Here is a 19,743-nt window from a genome sequence, read left to right on the forward strand (position 1 = left end):
CCCAACCCTGGATCTGGGCCTGCCGCTCCCCACCCCCGCACCGCCGCCTGCCACCACTCCAGAGGCCCCCCCCCCCCCCCCCCCCGCCAAAAGCCTCCATCTCTGCCGGGTCCCCACCACCCCGGTCCTCTCCGTAAGTCTCCGCCCCGCCTCGCCCCACCTTGACTTCTGTCTAGGTTCGCCCGGTGAAACCCCGCCTCACCTCCTGCTCTCTGCAAGACCCCACCAGCCCTGCCCCCGATCCCTCGGGCCCGCCCTGTTTCTCAGGACCCCGCCCCCCGGCCCTCCTCGGGCCCGCCCAGCACGACAAAGCCCCGCCCCTAAGCCCACCCGGGCCCGCCCCTCGGGCCCGCCCAGCACGGCAAAAGCCCCGCCCATCGGGACCGCCCAGCGTGACGAGGCCCCGCCCCCGGTCCCGCCCCCGCGCCGCCCCAGCCCCGTCCCGCGCCCGCGCCGCCCGTTTCAGGCCGGTTGGCACCCGGCTAACAGCTCCGGCACGTCCGCCGCCCTGGCCGCCCGAGGACCACCCGCCCCGGCCCGCGCGGGTGAGCGGCGGCGCTCCCGCTGCTGTGCGTCCTCGGGTGCCCTCGCACCCTCTCTGGACTCCGCCCCGCCTGAGGGCGTGAGGTCGCGGCGGCCGCGGCGGGGCGTCCCTGGAGGTTGTCGCGGAGCGGAGCCCAGTGGGGGTGCCGGAGCGCCTGGGGTCCTGTGGAGGCCCCGGCGTCTGGGCCGCCGCCGCTGCGGGATGCTCGAGGCTTCCGGTGAGCTGAGGGTGGGAAGGAAGGGGAAGCCAGCCCTGGTGGGGGGCGTCTTCCTGTCCCCCCCCCCCATAAACGTGGGGTGGATTCTGTCCACCTCAGCTTTCCTCCGACCCCGTCTGCCCTCCGCTGGGTCTCCCGGGCTCTGGGTCCCACTGGCTAAGCCTCGCTCGCCCTGAGCCTCACTTTTCCCCATCCGGTGAATGGGCACTGGCCCCGCTCAGGCTCCCGGGAGCAGCAGAACTGGTTGTGAGCCAGGTCCTCCCACTCGGGGCCTGGGGACACGGTCGGCTCAGATGCCAGCCGTCTTTGCCCTGAGAGGTTCTGAGTTCAGCAGGCAGCCCAGACAGGGAGAGAAGCAGAGGAGGGAGGGGGAGCAGGACTGGGATGGGGGACGCCCCAGGTAGAGGGGGAGCCCAGAGGAGGCGCCTGAAGAAGCACGGACGGTCTGAGAAGTACGAGCTGAGACCAGAACGGTGAGGACGCACTGACCGCGCATGCGGGGAAAGCCCCTCCAGGGGGACAGCCAGCCCAGTGCCCGGAGGCGGGGGGCTGCTGAGTGCTGGTGGCTGCTGTGGGTCCCCTGGGCAGACTCCTATTCCTGGCGTCTAAGGGCAAGGGCCAAGCGTGAACTAGATGGTGGGAAGGTTCCAGGCTCCGTGGGAGGTCTGGGGTCGCCTGCATCTCCCCCGTCAGGGTTGGCCGCCCCGAGACCATGCTCAGACCTCTCTGGGTAGCTTGGCCCTCGTGTATGTGAGATCTAACATATAGCCCTGGGGCCCCATTTAGTCACTCAGCAAACACTGGTGAGCACCTCAGTGGGCTGGGTGTGCCGGGCGGGGATTGGGGCAGGGGGGGCGGCAGGAAGACCCGGGAGGACGTGGGTGTGGGCCTCCCAGGAGAGCTGACGGGGGCTGGCGGGGAGCAGCGGCCCGAGGTAGAACCCCTCACCCCAGCGATGGGCCGTAACGGGGGAAGACGAGGCGACCTTGGGTTGCTAGCTTGGGAGCTGCTGGGTGTGAGGCTGTCGCAGGTTTGGGGGGCAGCCGGGGCCCCGCCAGGCCTGAGGACGGCCAGAGAAGGACACGTCCGGCGGCTGGAACGTCAGAGCCCTGGGACGGGGCAGAGAAGCGGGCACCGTCCGGGCTGCTGGTGCGACCTGGGGCCCTCTCCCCGCAGCCCCACCAGCATGGGCAGCCTCGCCTACCGAGAGGACCTCGAGGAGGAGAAGAACTCCGGTGCGTGTCCTGGGTCCTGGCGAGGGGGCCGAGGGCCATCACGAAGTGCAGTGGCTGAGGGGGGGACCGAGGAGGCCCAGTGTGGGTGCTCGCCGGCTGACGGTCCCAAAGCCGATGGCCGAATGCTAGACTCAGGATTCGGGGCCTGTAGCCTTGGACACCTTGGAGCCCGGTGCTGGGCCCCAGTTTAGCGCTCTGAGGAAGGAGAGGGCGTGAAGGGGTCTCCCAGAGCCTGTACTCTTCTTGGCCTAGGGACTGGCCCAGGGCAGCGGGACGAGGGGCGCTCCCTCTGAGTTTACTGTGCGCGGGGGGCCGCGGGCCGTCCTGTTTGTTTACCAGCTCCCTGTCCGTGAGCTGAGTGTCCCCAGGGCTGGGTCCCCCCGGGGCCCCTCGGGCCCTCCTCTGGGGTGTCGTTAGCCTGTGTTTGCTGCCCTGCGTGATGCCCCGCTCTCTCTGGCTTCAGCGTTCACCTGGGAGCTGGAAGCCAACAGCAGGGACTACAACAGCCAGTTCAAGGAGAAGTCTTTCCTGTGCTGGCAGAGGAGGAAATATAAGGTGGGCGCCCCCATCTCTGCCCCCCTCCCCCGCGGCACCCACCCTGAACTTCAGTCCCCAGGACTGTAACACCCCCAGCTGGGTGCTGGCGCCCCCCCCCACCCCAGTTTAAGTTATATTAATACGAAACCTCCAAAGTGCAATATGTTCACGGGGCCCCACCTAAAACCTCTTGCGTGCGCCTCGCTTTGGGAAACGCTGAGCTCACGGCTCTGCTCCCCGAGTCTTTGCGCCCAGGAGGGGCTCGGTCAATGCTGGCTTAAGGCTTTGCCTCCCTTGGGCACTCAGTAAACTCTGGCTCGAGACCTTGCATTCAGTAGGTGCTCAATCAATGCTGGTAGCGGCCAGAAGGCGGGGCAGGCGGGCGTGGGGCCTCCCGGCCGGGCAGCAATCCCACGCTGGCTGTCGTTCCAGAGCAATGTCATCCACACGGCCAAGTACACCGTCTTCTCCTTCTTGCCCCTGAACCTGTATGAGCAGTTCCACCGCGTGTCCAACCTCTACTTCCTTTTTATCATCATTCTCCAGGTGTGGAGGGGTCAGCCGCCTGCCCGCATTGCCTCCTCCAGGGAGCCCTCCCTGACTACCCTTTGCCCCACGGCTCTGTAGACCCAGGGCAGTTTCACTGTGCAGTTGTCTGTGGGGTTTGTGGGTCAAGGTCTGTCCCCCAACACTCATTGCTGGGTCCCCACTGCACAGCCCACGGCCTGGCACAGAGGAGTCCTCGATACATGAAGAATTATGGGAGGTGCGTGCGTGGCTCCTTCAGGTCAAGGAGGGCACGCCCCCCCACCCCCCCCCGCCCCCGTCAGGATGGACAGCTTCAGACATACCGCCTTTGGCCCCAGCCCTCCGAGCTAAACCCAGAGGGCAAGGAGCAATCAGGGGTCAAAGCACGTTCTCAGGACCGGTGGGGGCCCTTCCCACTGTCTGGGTCGTCTGGGTGGGGCACGAGGGGGGCCGGCATCCAGCATGGTCACCTTCCTCTCTCGGTGGGTGGGCAGTTTCCAGGGAACCCTGACCCAGCATCTCATTCTGTTCCGAGTAAAGATCCAGTAAACGTTTATTGAGCACCTACTGTGTGCTGGGCACTGGGGACCCAGCAGTGGCCCTGACGCGTGTTTTCAGGTGCCTCGGGCAGGCAGGGGTGACATCAAACCATGGGGTAGGGACCAGTGATGGGGACCGGGACCAGAGGGACAGGAGGGTGGTTGTCCCAAGGTCTGGGGGGAGAGGGGCCTGGCCCTGGGCTGGGGTGGTCAGCAGGTGGACACGGGATGCCAGGCTGCAAGGCTGGGTGTGCCGGGTGGGCGGGGAGCGGGAGGCGGGCAGGGTGGTGCCTGGGGGGCGGCCGGCATGACCCGCCCTCCACGTCAGGGCCTCCCCGAGATCTCCACGCTGCCCTGGTTCACTCTTTTTGTCCCGCTCATCTGCCTCCTCGTCATCCGGGCCACCCGAGATCTGGTGGACGACATCGTAAGTGGCCGGGGTGCCTGGCGAGTGGAGGGGGCCCTGGGTGTGGGGGGTACTGGGCTGTGGTAGGTCGCATGAGAGACCGCCGGGGGCGTGGTGTGGCCAGGCAGAATCTGCCTTCCTGCCCAGCAGCCCTTCCCCCCTGGGGTGGCGTGGGGGCCCGGCTGGGGGCGGGGCCGTCCCTCTGACCCGCTCCCCTGTCAGCCCAGGGGCGACACAGAAGCGACAGAATCATCAACAACAGGCCTTGCCAGATCCTGGTGGGGAAGAGGTGAGGCCTCGTGGCCCCGTGTATGTGTGGGGTCCATCCCGGGGCAAGAGGCCCCCAGCACGGCTTGTCGGGACCGGGGACAGGCCAGGGAGGAGTGCCTCTCAGAGGGCCCGGAACCTTCTGTGTTCCTGGACATCCTGGCTGAGCCTGACAGCGGCCCAGCCGGCACTACTTAAGCGCCTGCTGTCTACCAAGGCCGGGACGGGCCCTGTGATGGGGGTTCAGCTGAAGACGGGGGCGGGGAAGATCTGAAAGGGCCTGGGACCTGGGGCTGGGGGGCCAGGAAGGCCGGACCTCCAGGAGGACCGGGGGCGGGCGGCCAGGACCTGCAGACTGGAAGCCCCGCTCTCCCGGCTGGGGTGGCCAAGGCTGGGCCTGGGAGGGACCCCCCCCTCACTGCCACCCCCGCCCCCGCCCCTGCAGCTTCCTGTGGAGAAAGTGGGAGGACCTGTATGTGGGAGACGTGGTCTGTCTGCACAAAGACGACATCGTCCCGGTGAGCTGGCGGCCGACCGCGGGGGGGGCGGGCTGCCTCCTCCTTGCCTTCCTCCTGTGTCCCCCCTGAGCAATGCTGTTGCCCCCCACCCCTCCCAACCCCAGGCCGACTTACTCCTGCTGGCCAGCACCGAGCCCAGCAGTTTGTGCTACGTGGAAACTGCGGACATCGATGGGTGAGCCGTGGGCCATCACTAGGGGTCTGGGGCTCTGGATGCAAGAACTTCCCCAGCGGCCGAAGAGTTAGGTCATTCGCCCCGGGAACGGTGGTGGGGTGCCTGCGAGCCAGCTGGGCCAAAAGGTTGGGCCAGAGCAAGGGACCTATCTTTGTGCCGACATTTTCTGGAGGCCCTCGTGTGCGCCAGCCTGAGCGTGAGAAGGCCTAGGGCGTGGCCTCAGCCCTGTGGCAAAAACGCTGTGCGTCCTTGGGCGAGGCCCTCTCCCTCTCTGGGCCTCGGCGTTCTGGTCGGCAGCCGGCACACCGTCGGTGCTTAGCGAGAGTGTCTGAGGGACTCTGGGAAGGGCTGCGGGTGCCTTGCCCTGGTACCGTCCATCCGTACCTTCACCTGCTCCCCGTCTCATCACCAGGGAGACCAACCTGAAGTTCAGGCAGGCCCCGCCGGTCACCCACCACGAGCTGACCAGTATAAGGAAGATGGCATCCTTCCAAGGTGAGAGGCAGCAAGCAAGGAACAGCAGACACCCCGTCCCGTGTGGGCCTGCCCCTCTGGGCAGCGGGTGCAAAACTTCCCCACCTCGCTGGGTTTTGGGGCGTGGCAATGGGGTGTCTAGGGGGCGTTGGGGGTCGGGATTCATGTTTTCATGGCCCCTCAATCAACGTGACTTTTGGGACATTCTATTGTTACGATACGCAGGGCAGCATCTTATCAGGCTTTACATTTTATTTATGAAACACGACCGCTTCGAGTCAAACAGTTTTGGTGGTTTAATTAAAAAGGCGGCCTGCGTACATGGGCTCGCGATTCGCCTGCACGGTGACCCAGCAAGGGGATACTTTATTTTTTCCCGTCTCGTTGCAAAGGCAGGCTGCTCTGATTGGTTCGGGAGCCGAGTCTCTGTCCTGAGCCGCAGCCCCTTCGCTCCTGACTTCCACGCACCGGCTGCATGCCTGATATCTGGGGAAAAGCCTCGCTCGTGGGGAGGGTGGCTGCACGTGTCCCCACCGCTCCCTCTAGGCCCTGACCTGACTGAGCGGTGCTGCAAGGCATGGCCCCATTTTTCAGAGGAGGAGACTGGGGTCAGAGAGGTGGCAGGAGGTGTGGGCTTGCTCCCTGCCAGGGTCCCGGTCCACACCCCATGGCCATTTTAACCCTGCGCTGGTCCAGCCTTTCATCCTGCCTTGATTTCCTCGAACGCGAGCGGGACTGGTGGTGGGAAGGACCTCTCCCACCACCTTCTGGAAAACGACAGTGCCTGCATTTGTCCCCTGTGGCTTCAGGGAGTTGGATGTCAGTGTCCCTTCTTTCTTTCCCTCCTTACACATTTATTGAGCACCTGCTGTGGGCCAGGCGCGAGGCTGGGCCCCGGGGCCTCAGCGTCACCAAGACCAGGCTGGCACCTACCCCCACAGAGCTCAGGTTGATGATGTCGTCTCAGGGTTGTAACCATGGGGAAGGGGGCTCAGGGAGGGAGGGTTTCTCTGAGGAGGTTGAGTCCGGGGGTCCGGGGCCGCGCACCCAAGAACCCCGCGGCTGGAAGGGGCCGGCTCTGGAGCAGGAGGAGGCTGCCTGGGGGTGGTGCAGGGGTGAGCGGGGCCGGAGTGGGGCAGGGCGGGCCCCGTGCGGGTGGCTGGGGCCGGAGGGGGACAGCGGCGTCCCCCCCGCCCCAACTCAGAAAGGGCAGGCCGAGCCCCCCCACCCCCAACGAGCCTGTGGCTACCTGACCTCCCCCCTACGTGGCCCCCAGGCAAGGTGGTGTGTGAGGAACCCAACAGCAGGTTGCACCACTTTGTGGGGTGCCTGGAGTGGAACGGCAGGAAGCACCCCCTGGACATCGGCAACGTGCTCCTGCGCGGCTGCAAGGTCCGGAACACGGACACCTGCTACGGGCTGGTCATCTACGCCGGTGCGGCCCGGGGTGGCCCGGCGGGGGGCGGGTGCAGGCCAGGAGGACGGGCAGGCGACAAGCAGACGCAAACCCCACAGGTTTCGACACCAAGATCATGAGGAACTGTGGCAAGATCCATCCGAAGAGAAGCAGGATAGACCGTCTGCTGAACAGGCTGGTGGCCCTGGTGAGGCGCCCGAGGCCCCCACCGTCCTCTTCCGGGCCTCCGTTTCCCTCCTGTGCAAAAGCACGTGCGTCTTGATCCTCAGACGGGTCTGTGGGCCGGAGGATCTCTTGTTAGGATGAGGGCCAAGTAGTGACGTCCTCGTGGCCCCAACTCTGACGCCCTCCAGGCCCGCAGGAGATAATAAGATGGCCTGCGCTCAACTTAGACGGCTTGCGGGTTTTGCCCGATTAGTTCTCTTTTCTGAAGTTATTGTAATAATAATTGAAACAACAGCAGCTCACGAGGCCGACGAAGAGCCTGCAAGTTCCCCTCCCCGGGTACACACCCCCACCCCCCGCAGCGCCCCTGCCCCGGGGACCGTCCCACCCACCCGTCCCCACTGAGTGCCCCTGTCGGTGAGTCCCCGGGGCGCCCCTGTGTCACCCAGGGTCACCCGCATGCCCACCACTTGCCTTCCAGATCTTTCTGTCCCTGGTGCTGATCTCCGTGGCGTTGAGCTTGGGCTTCTGGTTCAAGGTGAAGGAGTTCAAGGCCAAGCACCACTACGTGTCCCCCAGGCACTTGCAGAGCGTGGCCGCCGAGACCTTCCTCACCTTCTGGGGCTTCTTCATCCTGCTCAGCGTCATGGTGCCCATGGCCATGTTCATCATGTGAGGCCCTGGCCGTCTCCCCCCCACCCCCAGCCCCTTCCTGCCCTTCCCTCAGGAGCGGGGGTGGAGCTGTGACCCAGAGTGTGTCGCAGGGTCGAGTTCATCTACCTGGGCAACAGCATGTTCATCAACTGGGACGTACACATGTACTACGCGCCACAGGACGTGCCCGCCAAGGCCCGCAGCACCAGCCTCAACGACCAGCTGGGCCAGGTGGGGTACGTGTTCTCGGACAAGACGGGCACGCTCACGCAGAACGTCATGACCTTCAAGAAGTGCTGCATCGGCGGCATCGTCTACGGTGGGTCCCACCCCGCGGGTCCCGGGGACGCCGGCCCCACGCCCTGTGCTTCTGGGCCACGGAGCTGTGGCCACGCGGCATCGTCCCACGTTGCCCATAGAGCAATACTGTGGGCCTCTCCGCTCACCCGGCCCCAGTCGAGACTCGGGTCGGCCGTTGCCCTGCAACAGCAGCCTGCGTGTGGACACGGGACGTGGGGTGTCAGTGTCTACACGTGTCACGGAATAGGATTCTTTCGGTTTTCACAGACAGACCTCTCCTTGGGGACGCTGAATGTGCAATTTCTTTATTTTATTTTTTTAAGTTTATGTATTTTTGCGAAGCAGGGGAGAGAGAACAAGTGGGGTGGGGCTGCAGAGAGGGAGAGAGAGAGAGAGAGAGAGAATCCCAAGCAGGCTCAGCACTGTCAGCACAGAGCCCAACACGGGGCCTGAACTCACGACCTGTGAGATCACGACCTGAGCCAGAATGGAGAGTCGGACGCTTACCCGACCGGGCCAGTCCTGAATTTGGAATTTCATTAACATTTTCACGTGGTACGAGATGATCGTCTTTCGATGTTTTCCCAGAGATTTAGAAATGTGAGAAACATTCTCTCTCTCTCTCTTTTTTAAAAATGTTTATTTAATTTTGAGAGAGAGAGACAGACAGAGTGTGAGCAGGGGAGGATGAGAGAGAGAGGGAGACACAGAATCCAAAGCAGGCTCCAGGCTCTGAGCCGTCAACACAGAGCCCGACGCGGGGCTCGAACCCACGAACTGCGAGATCATGACCTGAGCCGAAGTCGGACACTCAACCGAATGAGCCACTCAGGCGCCCCTCTCTCTCTCTTTTTAAAAAATATGTATTTATTTTTAGGAGAGCGAAAGCAGGGGAGGGGCGGGGCAAGGAGGACAGAAGATCTGAAGTGGGCCTCGCTCTGGCAGCACAGGGCCCGATGTGGGATTTGAACTCACAAACCACGGGATCATGACCTGAACTGAGGGCAGGTTGCTCGACCAACTGAGCCACCCAGGCGCCCCAGAAATGTGGAAACCATTCTTGGCTCGCAGACCACGCAAAAAGTCGTGGGGCGGGGTCCTCTTGGCCGTCATAAAGTGGGGGACGTGGTTTTGGGCAGGACGTGACAGAGCACCCACCGGGGTAGTAACGGGAAGACGGAAATGGGCCCATGCCCTCTGGTAAAGCCCACCCCACCCTCAGCCGGGGTCTCAGGGCGATAGGGAGCAGGGGGGCCTGTGGCAAGCAGCATCGGCCCCAGGCCAGGTCTTCTGATGTTTCTAGAAGGGCTGTGGACCCGGGGTGTGTGTGTGTGTGTGACATCACCCCAATCTTTCAAAGTAGGCAGGCAGGTCCAAGTTGTAAAAAGACACCGTGAAGAGATCAAACAAAACGCCTGCATGCGGCTGGGCTCCACCCCGGCCGTGCTGCCGGGACCTCTGGAAGCCATGCCATTCTTTTCTCTCCTTCGTGCAGAAGGCAAAGCTGTGGCCAGGGGGGGTCCTTGGTTGTTGGGGTGTCGGGTCCAGAGGCCTGGGCCCGCTTGTCTGGCCGTCTCAGTGGCCCCGGGAAGCCTGCCGGTGGGGGGTGGGCGCTGCGGGATCCCCGTGGGCGCGGCAGCTGGGGCCTGAAGCTGGGTCTTTCCCCAGGCCCCGACGACGAGGAGGCGGCCCCATGTAAGGTGAGCCCCGGCCGCCCTGCAGCACAGGATAGGGGTGGGGGTGGGCAGTGGCCCACCCAGAGCCGGCCTGTCCCCTCCCAACCCCTCAGGGGAGCCCCTACCTCTGGAACAAATTTGCCGACGGGAAGTTCCCTTACCGGAACGCGGAGCTCCTGCGAGCGGTTCGGTGCCGCACGGACGAGGCGGTGCGGGAGTTCTGGCGTCTGCTGGCCATCTGTCACACTGTGATGGTCCAGGAGAAAGACCGTGAGTGCGCCCACCTCCTTTTCCCCGCCTGGGGCGGTGCTCCGGCCCTGGGGCTCCCGAGACGCTCCAGCCCACTCCCCAGGGCTCCCTTCCTTGGGCTTGGAGGGTGCTTAGGCCCTGTCCCAAGCCCCACCTCTTCCGGGCCTAGGGGTGTCCAGGCCCGAGGCTCGAGATCTGTTGCTGTGGGAAGCGGGGGGCCCTTCGGACCGGGGTCCACACACCTACCTCCCTCTGCCGGGCTTAGAGCTCGTACCGGCCCGAGAGACCACCGTCCTGTGAACGTCTGGTTTCCTCCTTTGCGCTCTGGAGATGGGTGGCGGTCCCGATGGAGGAAAGCTCTCGGGGGACACGCCCGCCCCAGCCGCGGTTCCCTCCCCCAGCAGACCAGCCGGTGTACCAGGCGGCATCCCCGGACGAGGAGGCGCTGGTCACGGCGGCCCGGAATTTTGGCTACGTGTTCGTGGCGCGCACGCGGGACAGCATCACGGTGATGGAGCTGGGGGACGAACGGGTGTATCAGGTCCTCGCCATGATGGACTTCAACAGCATGAGGAAGCGCATGTCGGTGCTGGGTGAGTGCTCGCGCCCCGCGCAGGGGGTGGGCGGGCAGGGGAGAGTGTGTGTGGGCAGCCTGGCCTCTCCCTCTGCAGTCCGAAACCCCGAGGGCGCCATCTACCTCTACACCAAAGGCGCCGACGTGGTCATCTTTGAGCGCTTGAGCAAGAAAGGCATGACAGAGTGGACCACGGAGGAGGCCTTGGCTGTGAGTCCCTGCTGAGGGGGGGGGGGGAGGCTGTTGGGGTAAGGCAGGGGGTGAGGGGCAGGGAGAGGCGGGCAGAGGAGGAGAGTGTGCAGAGAAGTGGCAGGCACCCAGGCTGGCCACGTGCAGTTGTCCAGGTTGTGTGCGGTACGGACATTCCAAAGCCCAGGGATCAGGGGAAGGGTCAGGGGCTGTCGGGGTCCCGGGGAAGGGTCTGGCCGGGCTGTGCTGAGGGTCTTGAGGAACAGTTAGAAATGGCCATGCAAAGCCAAAGCAAAGGCGGGGGGGGGGGTTCCCGACAAGAGGAAGGGTAAGTGCAGAGGTGTGGAGGCAGGACAGAGCTGGGTACGGGGTGGGGGTGGGGGGCTGAGCCAGAGCAGCCCCCCTGGGGGTGGGGGGCAAGGTTCGGGGACCCCAAGCACGGAGCAGGGCCGGAAGAGTGTCAGGGAGGCAGAGTGGCGACGGGGTGGTGCCAGGGGCCCCCCACCCGGCCCCCAGTCCTTTGCCGAGGAGACCCTGCGGACCCTGTGCCTGGCCTACAAGAGGGTGGACGAGGACACGTACGAGGAGTGGCGCCAGCGGCACCAGGAAGCCAGCCTGCGGCTGCAGAACCGGGCCCACGCCCTGCACCAGGTGTACGAGGAGATGGAGAAAGGCCTGCAGGTGGGCGGAGCGCGGAGGGGCCGGGCCGGGCGCCCCGCCTCTGCCAGGGCGCTGACCCCCCCCCCCCGGCCCCGCCCCCAGCTGCTGGGAGCCACAGCCATCGAGGACAGACTCCAGGACGGCGTCTGCGACACCATCCGGTGTCTCAAGCAGGGGAACATCAAAGTGTGGGTACTCACAGGGGATAAGCAAGGTGGGTCCCCGGGGCGCCGAGAGAAGGGGGATGGGTGGGAGAGCGCCCCTCACCTGCCCGGACAGGCCACCGCCCTCCTGTCCCATTTGTCCCGGCTCGGCGTTGCCCTCCGCGTCAAGCCGGGAAGGGAGGAACGGGCACGATTAATGCAGGGGTCCCCCCGACACCTCCGTTGGGCGGGCTGGCCCTGTGCGGAGGCTTCCTGAGTGGCCGGGTTGCCCCTGTGTGACAGGTGGGCGGAGCCGGGCTCAGAGGGCTGGGAGCAGGCGCTGGAGGTTGCCCAGTGACTCGGGGGCAAAGTGGCGTGTGCCCGCCGGTCCCTTGGTCCTGGAGCCCCGAATCTCCTCCACTGCCCTGTGGGTTCTTTGTGGCCCCCGGGGCCGCATTGGGACTTACGTGGGCACCAGGCACATGCACACAAAATACTTAAAATGACGTCTTGCAGCTGCGTTGGGATCAAGACAAATATCCGAGCTGGATCACAGTCATTATATTTTCTTCTGATTTTAAAAGAAATTAAGTCATTTGTGTGGGTTCCAAGAAGGGCCCGTGGGGTCTAGGCAGGCTATGCCCAATGACCTCTTGGCCCCGCGCCCCACCCTCCCTTTGTCCAGGAGCCCAGCCCCGGCCACCACCAAAGCCGAGCCCCCTTTGCTCAGAGAGGCAGCCAAAAAACTCAGGGCTGGCTGCCATTGGCCGGCCTGAGTCACGGGCCCTCTTCTGAACCGATCCCCGTGGCCAGGGGGAGGGGCATGCTGATGTGGTTGTGGGGGCCAGGGTCCACGCAGCAGGGTGGGCGTGGCCCCCAAGGGGCGCTGAGCTGGGCTGGTTTGCAGAGACGGCCGTGAACATCGGTTTTGCCTGCCAGCTGCTGTCGGAGAACATGCTCATTCTGGAGGAGAAGGAGATCAGGTAAGAAGTCGGGGTGCGGGCGGGCGGGCGAGCCGGGGATGGGGAGGGGGCCGCACCCACAGCATACGAGCGGCCCCGGGGGGTCTGCGGAGTGCCCGAAGCCGCTGCCCGGCGGGACTCCCGGAGCAGGGGACCCCGGCACAACGAGGCAGGGGCGTGGGGGGGGGGGCCGGGGGGGCGGAAGGCCGTGCCTTGCGGCGGCTGACCACCCTCCCGGCCTCCCCCCCCCACACACACAGTCGGATCCTGGAGGCCTACTGGGGGAGCAATGACGGCCAGGGCCCCCTGCAGAGCCGCTTCCTGCAGCAGACCAAGGTGGCCATGGTCATCAATGGGGAGTTCCTGGTCAGTGTCCGCTCGGGGCCACGGCAGCGGCCCTGGTGTAGGGCAGGGGGCCGGGAGGCGCACCGGCCGCGGGAGCTGCTGGACGGGGCGAGGCGGAAGGGGCCGGAGCAGGAGAGGGGCGGGTCGCGGTCAAGTCCAGCCTGGCTTGGGGCCGCGGGGCCTTGCCCGGAGCGGAGGGGTGCAGGGTGACGCGCCCCCGCCCCGCCCCTCCCCGCCCCTGCCGGCCAGGACCAGCTGCTGCTGTCCCTGCGCAAGGAGCCGCGGGCGCTGGTGCGGGACGTGGACGTGGACGTGGAGGAGGCCTGGCAGGAGCCCGGCGAGCGGACGACGAACTTCCTGCGCGCCCAGAGGGTGTCCCTGATGTGGCGGACCCTCGGGACCCAGCTGAGGGGCACGGGGCTGGGGCCGCGGGTCAAGGACTCCGGCGCCCGCGACGGCCCCGAGGTGCGGCGCGAGCGGGCCTTCGTGGAGCTGGCCGCCCGTTGCCAAGCGGTCATCTGCTGCCGCGTGACGCCCAAGCAGAAGGCTCTGATCGTGGCGCTGGTCAAGAAATACCAGCGCGTGGTGACCCTGGCCATCGGGGACGGCGCCAACGACGTCAACATGATCAAGAGTGCGTCGCGGGGCGGCAGGGGGGCGGCGGCGGGGTGGGGGTGGTGGTGGGGGGGAGAGCCCTGGCTGACCGGCCGCGCGCGCGCGCGCGCGTCCCCGCAGCCGCGGACATCGGCGTGGGGCTGGCGGGCCCGGAGGGCATGCAGGCGGTTCAGAACAGCGACTACGCGCTGGCCCAGTTCTGCTTCCTGAAGCGCCTGCTGCTGGTGCACGGCCGCTGGTCTTACGTGCGGGTGTGCAAGTTCCTTCGCTACTTCGTCTACAAGACGCTGGCCAGCATGATGGCGCAGGTCTGGTTCGCCTTCTACAGCGGCTTCACCGCCCAGGTGCGCGGCCACGGGCGCCGGGCAAGGGAGGAGGGGTCCTGCCCTCGCTCTGTGCCCAAGGTCTCCGGGGATGCTTGGCGAATTGGAGCTTTGAAGCCGGGGGTGGGGGTGGGGGTGGGGGGCAGGTGCTCCAAAGTCCTTCCTTCGAGGGGAGAAGAGGAGGATTTGCGCCACTGAGAGGTTGGGGGCTGGGGGGGGGGGGCTGGGTCCCTGACCGCAAGACTCTGGAGCTTTGGAAGGGGAGTTTTCCCTGCGTGCCAGGAAGCTGTCTCAAAATAGACCCGAGAGAGGGAAGGAGCTCCCTGTCCCCCAAACCCCAGCGTGTGAGAGGGAGCTTTACGGGGGGGGGGGGCGCCGTAGATCAGTAGATACTGCTTGGCTGCTCCACTTTTTCCTGTACAGGTATTTCTTCGATGTTTCTGTAAGCTGGAATGTTCTTAATTTGCTTTTGGGATTGCTCACCCCAGCAGGTGTATGGAGACAAACTTTGCTGGTCTGTTGGTTGATTCTAGGAGCTTCCTTGTGGATCCTTGGGGAGTTTCTGCATATAGGATTGTGTCCTCTGCAAAGAGAGAGTCTTACTTCTTGCTTTGCTTCCTTCCTTCCTTCCTTCCTTTTTCTTTCTTTCTTTCCCCCTTCCTTCCTTCCTTCCTTCCTTTTATAATTTTTTAATGTTTATTTATTTTTGAGAGAGAGAGAGCGCGCGCACACACACGCGCATGCATGCACACCCCAGTGGGGGAGGGGCAGAGGGAGGGGGAGATACAGAACCCGAAGCAGGCTCCAGGCTCCCAGCCGTCAGCACAGAGCCCGACGCGGGGCTCGAACCCGTGAACCGTGGGATCGTGACCTGAGCCGAAGTCGGACGCTTAACCGACTGAGCCCCGCAGGCACTTCACTTCTCCCTTTTCTGTTCGAGTAACATTTATTTCCTCTTCTTGAGGAAATTGCTCTGGCTAGGACTTCCAGTCCAGTGTCGAACGCAGGCTTCCTCTTTTGTTCTGGATCTTCGTGGGGGCGGCGTTCAGTTTTTCCACATTTGTTCCTTCTCCTCTGTTTATTTTTTCCGAACGGACGCCTGTCAGTGTAGACTCGCGGATATTACTTTCTTGTATATTTTGTCGCTGACATCGTCCCCAATTTGTCCTTTTGACGTGCACCTGGTCTTTTCCGACCACACCCCCTCTTTCTGGTGCTACCAGAACTGCCCCGATCATTTTGTACTTTCCCTGCCCCGACCCTGCGATCAGCGGGTTCCATAAGGAGCCCCGGTTCTTGGTAGTTAGACGCCAAGATCTCAGTGCTTGGTGTGCTCATCGGTCCTGGGATGCTGCAGGATTACTCTCTCAGTTGACAAGAGCGGGGAGGTGGACACATATTGACCTCGTAGAGAGGCGCACCCGTCTCTCTGTCTTGTCTGTGTCTATCCCTCTGTCTTTGTGAACACCGGAAACGGACTCCACAGCAATATGTTTGAGTCCAGTCCCACGGGACCGGGCTCAGCTTAGCCTTTTCCACGGACCCACTTTGTGATTCTTTTCTGCCCCAGTGAAAAACTTGATTCTTGTAAAATGTTTGGTTGTTACTTATGCGTTCAGTTCCAGCACGCACATGAAGCGGGTTTTGGAACTGAAGCCCTTATTCTGTCAACTGGATTGGATTGGTCATTAGGGGGGCTACTTGTCCCTGAGGGCTCTTCCACGCAGTGATCCCCCGAGACCGGGAACGGCCAGAAAACACATTCTCTAGCCGTTTCCCACCCCCCCGCCCCCGTAGTTCCGCATTGCAGCCATCCAGCTAAAACAAGGACTCAAAGGCGAAGTTTCGAAACAATCAGACTATGTTTTGCTCTCTGCCTTGTTCTCTTCCGGCCTTTATCAAGCCTCCTGTGACCCATCCCTGGCCTTAGCACCAACCTTCATCGTGCCTTGACTTCCCAGCTCACCTGGCATCCTCCCCAGGGGGTCCAGCCAGCTTGGGTGGGTCTCCTCGGGTAAAGACACGTTTCTGTTTCTGGCCATTTGGCTCCTGAAGGCTGACCACGTTCTCCCTCCCCCTCGTCCCCGCCAGCCTCTGTATGAAGGCTGGTTCCTGGCACTCTTCAACCTGCTGTTCAGCACACTCCCGGTCCTCTACATTGGTCTCTTCGAGCAGGTGAGCCAGTCAAGGCCTCGCTTCCTCCTTTCCGGTAGATGCCCCTGTCTCTGCCCTACGTTCCTCCCCCTGGGGGCCTGGAGCGGGGCTGGGGTGGTCCCCCACGCGCCACCGGGTCCCAAGAGCCTGCCCCTCCCCGCCGTGCCCCACCCCCAGGACGTGAGTGCCGAGCGGAGTCTGGAGCTGCCCCAGCTATACATCGCAGGCCAGAAGGACGAGCTCTTTAACTACTGGGTCTTTCTCCAGGCCCTTGCCCATGGCACGGCCACCTCCCTGGTCAACTTCTTCGTGACCCTGTGGGTCAGCCACGACTCGGCCGGGCCCACCAGCGTCAGTGACTATCAGTCTTTCTCCGCGGTCGTGGCCCTGTCGAGCCTGCTGTCCATCACCATGGAGGTAGGCGGGGCCACCGGCCTGTCTCCCCCCCCCCCCCCCCCCAGTGGGGCCTTGGACGTGAGCCACTGAGATGTCACTGCTCAGGTGACCCTGCCAAGGGCGTGCTGTTCGTGGGCCCTGGGGACTCAGCCCCCACCCGCCTCCACGAGCCCTGCCCTGAGCCTCCTGCCACCACCCTGGCTTGATCTTCTCTCCCTGTTCAGGCCATACTCATCATCAAATACTGGACGGCCCTGTCTGTGCTGGCCATACTCCTCAGCTTCTGCTTCTACATGGTCGTCACTTGGGGCTGCCAGAGTTTCTGGCTCTTCCAAATCTCCCCTGAGACCTTCCCGTTCCTGTGTGAGCCCCCAGCAGGGGATGGGGTGGCGGGCCCTGGGGGACGGGTGCGTCCATGTCAAAATGTCCACTTCGTGCCTCTGTGAGCCACTGTCTTCTCGACTGTGTGTGTGTGTGTGTGGGGGGGGTGTCCCGTGCAGGGGGAATCGGTGCCTTTTGGGAATCTGCACAAAGGTGTCCGGGGGTGGAGGGAGAGGAGGGAGAGGTGGGGTGACAGGAGGAGGGGCCACCAAGCAGGCTCTGGGGAGGCTCCACCCCGGGCCGGGCTGTGACCCTGTCTTGTCCCCAGATGCTGACCGCAATGTGCTGTCCCACCCCTCCATCCTGCTGGTGATCCTGCTGAATGTGTCACTAAACACCCTGCCTACACTGGCCCTGCGTGTCATTTACCAAGCCCTCGAGAAGCCACGCCCCAAGGTGAGGGCTGGGGTCCCCATCGCACATTCCCGGGACCCCACCAGGCAGAGCCTGTGCCCGGAGCAGACACTCCTGGACATGCGGGGCTGGGGGTGGTGGGAATGGAGACCCAGGTGCATGGCCAGGGCCCTCAGGGGGACCAAATGACAGGCCCCAGGCTCCCCAGGGAAAACCACCCCTTCCTAGGGTGGGGCTGGCCAGGAGCACGACAAGGCGCACTCCAGCATCACCGGACTTCTGCCCAGATGACTGGGGCTTGGGGGTGGAGATGACAGAGAAACCAGGAAATGGCTTAGGGAAGAGAAGGGACTTAGAAACAACCCTGGGTCCATGTGTGGATGAAGCGTAAACACAACGTGTCCCTCCACACGCTGGAATCTCGTTCAGCCTGAGAAAGTTAGGACATCCTGCCACCGCGTGGATGGACCCGGAGGACACTGTGCGTGGTGACAGGAGCCAGACACAGAAGGACACGTCCCGCGTGACCCCACTCGCAGGGGGTCCCCAGAGGAGTCCCGTCCACAGGGACAGAGAGTGGATGGTGGGAGCCACGGGCGGGGAGTCCGTGCTTCATGGGGACAGGGCCTCAGTCTGGGGAGATGGAAAGTTCTGGAGATGGATGGAGGGTGGGTGCACGACAGTGTGACTGTGCCTGACGCCTCTGAGCTGTGTGCTTGGAGACGGTTAAATGGGTACATCTCGTGTTATGTGCATTCTGCTACCGTGCAAAAAGGCGTGCGTGGGAACTTAGGGGCTCACGTGACCCTAAGAACCTTCCAGAAGGGCAGGCTGCAGCCGGGATGGGCCCCAGAAGTGACTGGAATAGCGACCAAACATGGTCATAAACCTGCCGTCTTCTGCCACACAGGCGGACACCTGGCTGTCCCCGGCTCACCTCTCCTGGCTTTGCCACCAGAGGGCACCCGAGGCACCTGGTGGCGGCTGGTCCAGAGTGGGGTGCCGGGGAAGGAATCTGATGGGTTGGCCCAAAGTCAGCCTGGGAGGGGACTCTAAGTGGCTCTGCTCAGGGAGGGAAGGCCTGGTCGATGGGTGGTGGCCAAGGAGGGGCTCTGACCGCCCCCACCGGCAGCAGGGACCTGAGGGCAGTGGGCACGGCGTGGGAGCCTGCTGACCACCGCTTTCCTCTGGGCCCGGCAGGAGGTGGAGGAGGCCCCGAGCGAGGACATCACGGCGGTGGAAGCTGCGCCCTACCTCCGCCGGGAGTCGCGCAGGCGGCGCTCCAGCTACGCCTTCTCCCACCGCGAGGGCTACGCGGAGCTCATCACGCAGGGCACGATTCTGCGCAGGGCGCCGGGGGTCGACAGCGACATGCTGATGGGCCAGATAATCCCGTGCCACGAAGAACTGTCCCCGAGCATCCAGGAGTCCCCCCGGTGCTCCAGGAAGATGTCGTTCCTGGGGAAGACGGGGCACCAGCACCGGGGCAAGGTGTCCTCGAGGGACGGGGGACGAGCAGCCCGCCGTCCTCAGATCCCCGGCTCCCCGCGGGGGCTGGCGGTCCGGGGCGTCCCAGGAGACGTTGCGGGGGGAGCGGGAGGACTCACGGTGGTCCAGGGGGAGCGCGCCGGGGCCGTCGGGGGCTCCCCCGCCCCCCCAGCAGCCCGCGGACGAGGGGGGCAAGGTGTCCCCCGTGGGGTGACTGCCGGTGCCCGGGGAGGGCGCAGTGGCGCCCGAGGCGGCGGGGCAGCCCCTCCCCGACCCCCGACCCCCGAGGAGCAGTGACCCGCCCCGCGTCGCACCCGCCCTCCGGCCTGCGCGGCCTTCCCCGGGGGGGACTAGGCTCCACGTCCCTTTGTGTTGCTAATAAACCAGGGTCCACCTTCCCCAGGGCTGCGCCAGGCTCGTTCCTTTCCTGCACCCGTCACGTCCGCGGTCCCGCGACCGGCTTTCCCGCTAAAGCCCCGAACACCGACCTCTAGTGGCCCAGGCGGGATTTGCAGGAGGAGCCCCGCCGCCGCCGCCGCCGCCGCCCCGGGGCGGGGGTGGGGGAACGCCGCGCGCGGCTGGGGGGGGGGGGGGGCTTCCACGCCCTCGGGGTTGGCGGTGCTCCGTGGACCCGCGAGCGTCCGTCCCCGGGCAGCCTCGTCCCCAAGCAGGTGTCTTCCCCTCTGCTTCGGGGCGCGTCCCCACGGGGCGGCTGGGGGGGGGGCCCAAATAGAGACTTCCTCCCCTCCCCGCGCCCCACGCCTCCCCTCCCTGCCGCCGACACACACGTCCAGGTGAGTGAGTACAAAATAATTTATTGGAGAAAAACAAAACAACAAATCCAGCACAGCAGTGGTTAACAATGACGATGATTTTTTTTTTTTTAAACTTTTAAGCCTGTCACCTGAGGGTGGGAGGGACAGGGCTTCTGTTCCCTCTAGCATCTAGCATCGGGGAGGGGGGGAACTTTGGATGACGTAGGTGGTGCCCCCCCCCAAAGCCGCCCCAGTGTCCAGTCTTGATTAAACACTCAGGGCCAAGCGGCCTCTTGGTCCTCCCTCACCCCTGGCTGAAGAGAAGGCCCCCCCAAAACCAGCCCTCTGGGGGGAGGGTTGTCTGCCAGGACCACAGTGGGGAGCCGGGACCGAGGGGCAGGTGTGGTTTACTCTGGGAAATGGCCCACGTTCTAGCCGGCGCTGGGCTGGGTAGGGGGAGCCCTGGACTGTGTGTGCCGCACCCCTGCCCTCTGATCTGGGGC

General features: G+C 64.5%; 1 protein-coding gene across 9 annotated transcripts; it reads left to right on the forward strand.

The window, feature by feature from the left end:
• Positions 1-468: 468 nt before the first annotated feature.
• ATP8B3 (ATPase phospholipid transporting 8B3) lies at positions 469-18,883 on the forward strand. 9 transcript variants are annotated; one of them, XM_086699652.1, is made up of 28 exons: positions 469-761; positions 1,938-1,996; positions 2,460-2,551; positions 2,966-3,079; positions 3,929-4,027; positions 4,234-4,295; positions 4,719-4,791; positions 4,896-4,966; positions 5,379-5,461; positions 6,717-6,875; positions 6,956-7,044; positions 7,504-7,694; positions 7,787-7,995; positions 9,645-9,676; positions 9,766-9,922; positions 10,303-10,494; positions 10,573-10,685; positions 11,181-11,315; positions 11,427-11,538; positions 12,375-12,450; positions 12,690-12,795; positions 13,024-13,408; positions 13,510-13,733; positions 15,804-15,887; positions 16,044-16,283; positions 16,487-16,625; positions 16,912-17,039; positions 18,198-18,883. In XM_086699652.1, the coding sequence occupies exons 2-28, from the start codon at positions 1,948-1,950 to the stop codon at positions 18,780-18,782; spliced, it is 3,999 nt and encodes a 1,332-aa protein (XP_086555778.1). In that variant the 5' UTR covers positions 469-761; positions 1,938-1,947; the 3' UTR covers positions 18,783-18,883. The 9 variants fall into 9 exon arrangements, with proteins under 9 accessions (XP_086555778.1, XP_086555781.1, XP_086555779.1 ...); XM_086699653.1 differs by having other exon boundaries at positions 470-761; positions 11,181-11,345; positions 13,510-13,697; XM_086699656.1 differs by having other exon boundaries at positions 470-761; positions 11,181-11,345; positions 13,510-13,697; positions 16,134-16,283.
• Positions 18,884-19,743: the final 860 nt, after the last annotated feature.

Source organism: Puma concolor, chromosome A2 (assembly GCF_028749965.1).
Source record: "Puma concolor isolate L17-30 chromosome A2, mPumCon1.1.hap2, whole genome shotgun sequence".
In the NCBI taxonomy this organism is placed as follows: Eukaryota; Metazoa; Chordata; class Mammalia; order Carnivora; family Felidae; genus Puma; species Puma concolor.